The following is a 6,794-nucleotide window of genomic DNA, read 5'->3' on the forward strand; positions in this document are numbered from 1 at the left end:
CTCGGTTACCTATTGTTATATTTTATAATATAATTATATTTATACAATTCAATTAGTTTATATTTTTTGTCAATTCAAAGATGAAAGGACTAACAATTTTGAATCAGATGAATGATACATGTATGTGCAGTTAGATTTATATACATCAATTAAATATTTCAAAAACTATTATCTCTATCACAAATAATTACTATTTTTGTGTAGGTGTACACTATGAAATTGACAATGATTTACTAGTTATCCTAAGGAATATATATGTTGATCGAATTTCTGGACATCTTCTACAAAACGCTACTTTCATTCGACAACTTCTTAATAAGTTTGGAGCTGTAAAAAGGTGGAGGCTACAATTTCTATTAAAAAAAAGGGCGAAAATTTTACGTAAAATAATTGCAATCATAGCCGACGTCTAAATTAAGTGCTTTTGACATACAGAAAAGGAATTACTGTCAAGTTGAAGTATTTGATATATTATAAGAATTTCTTAATTGAAGGCGTTCAAATATTACTTTTGAAATTCATTTGATAGCAACATGCAATGATAATAAATATTGGTTGAATAAACTCACCATTCTTAAGTACGAGCTTTTATTGTTTCTCTCCAGTTTCTGTGCAACTCATCGCGCATGTAATTTTCTAAAAAATATTTGTAATAACTAGCATGAGATACACGTGCAAAGCACGTGTTCAAGAACTAGTTTAGACATAAACAAGAATGAACCTTCATATCTATCAACAATTCAAAAATGTAACAACCCACTTTTCAATTTCAAGGGAATGTTTAGTTTTTTTTAGGTTTTTATGGACCAAACTAACTACAAAATATGGCTGTAAAGAACATAACTCCAACCCCCCTCCCCCCTTTGCAGATGTATATCAGAAGTCTGCACTTTTGCAGATAGTACACTGATCTTTTGTAATCAAACAGAGATCCGGAATCCAGTTTTCGTTCCTGAAACACACAGAATTAGCCAAACCAAAAATCAGTTAAAACTATCGAAAGATAGTCCCAACATTGTCATTGATGAAGTAGACACATATAACACATTGGCCATCAGCCAGATCCTGGCAACGACTCGCTGCTGCATTTGAATTTTGAACAATGATTGAAATGAGGAGAATTGAATCACAAGTCCATTCGCTAAGAAAAACTACATACCAAAAATGCCATTAGATTGTAAATTTCTCCTGCCAAAGTTTCTTTCTTGCGATTAAAACTTTTTCTTCGCTCAAGGAGAGAGCATCGGTCCGTGGTTCTACCTCTGATGACCATCCATCCCATTTTAGCGCAGTCAACAATTTTCTTACAGAGTTTATTATATGAGGATTATCTCTTATAATGACAACTCCTTCTGGCCGTAGCATGCGGTCCATCTCAATAAGCAGATCCTCAATACTGCAGCCTCGTTCTTCTGTCTCCGAGAGAATCATCCAGGCATGAAGTAGGTCATACGTACGTGGGTACGTTGAAAATGACTCACACCTAATTATATATGATGGTTAGTCCTCAGCAAATTGAAGGTACAAGTTAGAAGGTATATTTTGCAAGACTACGACAAAAATGCTTCTATCTGTTTCCTCCTTGCTTGTCCATACCATAGGCATGACCTACTTTCTAATTTGAGTTATTTCAAAAGATTGACCTTTTAATAGATGTCTATATGTGACCTTTACCTCTTTCATAGATGTTAAGCACAAAATATTAGTCTTGTGTTATTCAGGTATTGATATGAAACATTTTCCTTAAACTAGTACCTCTTCGACTAAATCCAATCAATATTTTCACAATGTGACATGTAATACAATTAATATTTCACTGCACTTGGAAGCTCGTGGAAATTTAGGCAGAAGAGCTGTACATTTACATAAAAGAACGAACAAATTCATTATTCATGACAAAAACATCGTGATATATGCCACAAAACTATTTATTACTGCAACCAAATTCTCATGGTAGTTATGAATAGTCTCCTTTTCTTGGAAAGCACTGTTTAGACAAGGCCTTCTTGCTGTTAGTTATTAGTTCATAGGTATTAAGCTAATTGTGCTTCTGTTCTGCTTCATATGAAAACAAAAAGGAAAACATCACTTTTTAGGCTTTAAAAAGGAAAGACATACTAATCTTGGGATATCTACCAAAGGCTTCAGTTAATTGGCTGCTGGTAATAGGAAATATAATCATGGCTAATCAACATCATGGAACGTGGCAATATAGATATCAAGCAGGTGTATCACACTATATACGTTCTCATAGTGGAGCATACCTATAGCTAATCCTTCACATATAGCTTAAAGCCTGAGGATTCCTGCCATAGTCGTTTCATCAAAGTCAAAAGCAAAAGATAAGTAAAATGTTGAACTCTTTCTCGATTTCCATTTCCATCTGTTCCAAAGCTCCTATAGGTCCAACTTAGATAAGTTTAAGTTATTACTTTTCTGTTTCACATTTCTGTTTCACACTGGAAGTTTAAAGTCAATTACAAATATACTGAGACTTTCTAGATGGCGGAAAAAGAGATACGAGTAAAGATAATCTATAAAGAAGAACATCAAGTCTTAACTGAGGAATGGGTATAAACTTAAGAATAACAGAGAGGGATTAGCATATTTCATTCGCAGCTTCTTCATAATTTTTATTTTCAATTTTTTTTATCCACAAATTTAGGAATTTTATAAAGTTCAAGCTCTTCTGTAAATTTATAAAGAAAAAAGAAAGCTACACAAGTCACTGGTAATCTGCCAATTTCCAATGACTGATGTACAAAAAATCAGAAAGAAATCTGGATTTCAAAGAGCGCATAGTAGGCAGTTAGCAGTAGGCTGACCATATGCCACAAAAGAATAGCAATAATTATGCTTGTCCATGGGAACAGGGAAAAGGGGTGCAAAGAGAACAATGTCCCAAAGAGTGGAAAGTGGCGCACCAGTCATGAACTGTTCCAATCAAGCCTCGATCATATATTATTTTCATTCTTGATGACAAGTTAGGAGGAGCAACGTTCATCACCCAAATGTCCTTATCCTTTAGTGCAGCTGCAAACCCACCGAGGTTTGAGTTCATGTCCATGACATTCCTAAATGAGTTCTTTTGGCTAACAGACTTCATCTGCTTCCAATAGTCAATCACTCTGTCATGCCATACGCTCTGAAAAAGTATATACATATATTAATTAGCTAACAGACAAATTGAACAAGAAACAGAAACCATTTAATGAAATCCAACAGAAATTCTGTCTTCCCTCTGATTTTACAAACTTACAGTGTCTTTATGGAATTCCTCCAAAGTGACACCAATTTCCTCCAAGCGAGGTGGCGGAGCCGTAAGCCTCTTTGGCCAAGGTAATAGTCCAGTCCCTTTTTCCTTATGCACCTCTTCATTAACATATAATAGCAAGATTATCAGATTAAAGAAGATTATAAGTAAGCATAATCTCCTCGCAGGAAGTAGATGAATTAGAATGACACAGTTACTAAGAGTGACAGTTCTATATGAGTTCTCACTTCTAAGATAGTCACACATTATGCACAGAGGAAAACAGGTTTTGACGCACAGTATAAGCAGAAAAGAATATCAGAAGCATACATATGACCAGCCATTCAAGATGTGGATTGAAAGAATATGAACCATTAGCAGTTGCCTACTCACTTGGTGAGTAAAGAGTGATGCAAGCCTTCATCGGTACGTTCCAAGCTTCATCGGGTTCATCACCAGACATGCACAGGGGAGGTTGGGTCCCCGGAGTTCTCTTCATATAACAGCTGTTACTCAGAGGTTTAGCCCATATCACAGTTTGGTCTCTCCTTGAAACAACTCTCCAACACATTCTTCTAAGTAGATCATACATAGCATTCCAAATTCTTCGATTCTCAGCATCATGCGCATAAGCTTCAGGTGAAGAGTATACAAAGTAACCACCTGGTCTGAGCAATCTGTCAAGTTCCAACAGAAGAATGCCGTCTCTTTGGAGCCAATCAATTCTACAACGTGAACAATGTGCCAACTCAAATGATCTGCTTGGATAAGGTAGTCTTTTGGTGCCCAAGACTCCTAGTGCAGATGGGATTCCCCTTTCTAATGCAAACTGTATTTGATTCTCGTGCACGTCATTAGGAGCAAGCGACATAGCTATAATATCATGGGAAAGAAGATATGCTCCAAAGCTCGCAACACCACAGCCAACGTCAAGAACATTTCGTATGTTTCCGCCATTGCTAAGTTTTTCACCAGGAAATTTGAGCATCTACACAAGTACATACAAAACCGTTGAATTGTTATGCAACTATAAATGAATCATCCCGCAGCATAAGTAATGAATCGAGCTTAATTACCCCTGCAATTGCTGCAATGTATTTGTCCGCTCCATAATGGAAATGTGTTCCTCCACCAGGGAATTTTATTTTGTCTCCATCGACAACCATCCAATTTTGGTCCGACTTTTCCTGTGCAAGATGTGTATGGGGTATGTTTGCTTTCCACACTTGGTCTCTACTAGCTGGCCATCTAATTGGGATCTGGAAATCTAACAAGGACTTCGTTCGCATCAAAACTAAACACAAACAATAGCAATATCTAAAAGTAACCTCAGTAATGCACATGAGGACAAGTAGTAAACCAATTCAGGATCATGGTTTTGTACATTTCCCTTAACAAAAGAACCTCAGCTAACTAGTGAAAAAGCAATCAATTACTGACCTTGTAACCAGCTGGAGGGGGGATAAGACAGTTGTAACGACGTTGAGGAGGGGGACAATGCCTCTCATAATGCTCCATAACAGTCAAATTAAGCCTCAATCTCAATTGATATATCAAATTTCTGTCAAGGCAAGGTATCAACTCTGAATACCTTGTATCACAAACCTAAAATGACAGTTCAAAGGAAGAACAGAATCAAACAATAAGCAAAGCCACAGTAAAGACGCAAACTTACAACAACAACAAAAAAAAACAATTAGCAAAAATCCAGAATTACATGCATACAGGAATACTTTTTGGAACTTCAAGAGACAGTTCTTGATCATCAAAATCCATGTCCACGCGCCTATAGTGTGACATCCCAGTGACGCGATCAGAACCATCTTCAAAAGCGAAAGGGTCACGCGCTCTAGGAAGACCAGGAGCAATAAACGAACAATTGTACAGACAAATCAAACCCAAGAACACAATCATCCCAAATATAGCATATTTCAACAGCTTGGGTCTGTGAAGTAACTCCTTTTTTTGCTTCATTTTTAATTTGCAAAAACAAAAAGAAATACCCACTTCCAAGATTTCTGCTACTCAAACACTGGTTAAACTTAAAGACCAAGTAGCAGATCCATTTCTGACATTCCAAGCAAAGAATTAAGAGACTGTTCAATGCCCATAAAAGGAGTGTCCAAGATTCACTTTATTTAGTTGAGGTACAAAGTAATACCCTGAAATTGAGAGGACTCTGTTAAGAGTTGGTAGTATAATATGTGGAAAGTGATGACGGCGTTGAACGCCGTTTTAAGCTCACTGTTGGTTGGTTACTGTTAGTGGCTCTTTTCAAGAAAAGTCGATAGACAAAGTAGCGGTGTAAATCAACTACAACGAGTCGTTTGTTTCCTATTGGACATGAAAAATCTTTTTTTGGTACAAAAAGAAAAATCTTGCTGACCTTTATCTATTTTCATCACTAAGAGATTGCCTCCTCTGTGTCCTTTTAATGAGTTTTAATACTTACCGTTTGACTCAAAAGATATCAAATTTTTTTTGAACAAAACAATCGAAGATGATGAAGGGGTAAATCTTAGTCAGACATAATAAATTCCAAATCAAAGAACTAATTGTATGGATTGTATATAGGACGAAAAAGATGCAAACGATTTTATCGAAATTCAACATTGTGACTCTCATCGATCGATGAGGGACAACTTTACATGTTCTTCTGTAGATTGCTTCTTTCATATCAAGATTACAAGAAGAGAGCTTGGGAGAGAGAAAGGGGGGAGGACCCTCCCCAATCGAAGGTTTTCCCTTACTATATATAGTCAAGACACTCTTGCCCTTTACTTGGTCTGACGCTCTCTCGCCTCCAATGTGTCATGGTCGTCCTCTTAGGCACTACTCTTTCCGACTCGATGGATGGCGGGAAAGGTATGTAGAGTGGGCTATGTTATCTTTCACTGCCCGGTCACTTAGGCGGGACGTTGGTCAGTTCGATCGTGACGGTCAAATTTTGACCAATACAGTTAGGCCCTCCGTCTGTCGGGCTCGGCAGACGGATCATGATTGCTACAAATTCGAGCGAAATTTGACTTCTGACTTCTCATTCCTTAGTTACTTGGGTTTTAGGCGGGGTGGCGGCATTCTTTCGATACCCATTGACCGTTGCGGCGGTTTCGGAACCGAAACATCGTTTGGTATCAAAGCGTTGTTTCGTGGTAACCACCATTATGACACACGTTCCTGGGGAACTGAAACATTTCGTGCCCTATCAGATTCGATTAGCGACTCTTGGGTTTCGTGCTCGGGGGATTTATGTGTCTTATAAATAGAGAGAGCTTATCATTCGGTTGACACACTTTTTTACCCTTTACTCGAGAGAATTCTGCAGATATACTTTCTTTCTAACACTCTAAGTTTTCGTTTGCCCTTAATCTACTGAAAATCTCCATCCTTTCCTTCCGTTGTCTTTTTGCCGCATCATCTCGATAAAATGGCTGGTGATTCCTCTCGCACCGATGTCCCTGCCACAGTTATGGCACCAGAAAGCGTTGCTCAGGCCACCAGAGGGGTAGATGCAGTGGAAGACGAGGAGGTCCCGTCGATA

The 6,794-nt window shown here is 37.7% G+C and overlaps 1 protein-coding gene across 2 annotated transcripts; it reads right to left on the reverse strand.

The window, feature by feature from the left end:
* Nucleotides 1-698: 698 nt before the first annotated feature.
* On the reverse strand, nucleotides 699-5,616 carry LOC107763474 (putative methyltransferase PMT9). Of its 2 annotated transcripts, none has more exons than XM_016581956.2 (8): nucleotides 4,979-5,616; nucleotides 4,694-4,858; nucleotides 4,330-4,512; nucleotides 3,647-4,241; nucleotides 3,260-3,372; nucleotides 2,925-3,145; nucleotides 1,160-1,483; nucleotides 699-952 (listed from the first exon to the last, which is right to left on the reverse strand). In XM_016581956.2, the coding sequence occupies exons 1-7, from the start codon at nucleotides 5,225-5,227 to the stop codon at nucleotides 1,171-1,173; spliced, it is 1,839 nt and encodes a 612-aa protein (XP_016437442.2). In that variant the 5' UTR covers nucleotides 5,228-5,616; the 3' UTR covers nucleotides 699-952; nucleotides 1,160-1,170. The 2 variants fall into 2 exon arrangements, with proteins under 2 accessions (XP_016437442.2, XP_016437444.2); XM_016581958.2 differs by having other exon boundaries at nucleotides 4,971-5,456.
* Nucleotides 5,617-6,794: the final 1,178 nt, after the last annotated feature.

This window comes from Nicotiana tabacum, chromosome 3 (assembly GCF_000715075.1).
Source record: "Nicotiana tabacum cultivar K326 chromosome 3, ASM71507v2, whole genome shotgun sequence".
In the NCBI taxonomy this organism is placed as follows: Eukaryota; Viridiplantae; Streptophyta; class Magnoliopsida; order Solanales; family Solanaceae; genus Nicotiana; species Nicotiana tabacum.

Excerpts from the sequence above, each read along its gene's own strand:
- LOC107763474 (XM_016581956.2), bottom strand. The coding sequence starts at position 5,227 with ATGAAGCAAAAAAAGGAGTTACTTCACAGACCCAAGCTGTTGAAATAT. Across the intron at positions 3,373-3,646 it reads CATCACTCTTTACTCACCAA|AGGTGCATAAGGAAAAAGGG; the intron begins GTGAGTAGGCAA and ends ATGTTAATGAAG. Across the intron at positions 1,484-2,924 it reads ATTGGAACAGTTCATGACTG|GTGTGAGTCATTTTCAACGT; the intron begins GTGCGCCACTTT and ends ATATATAATTAG.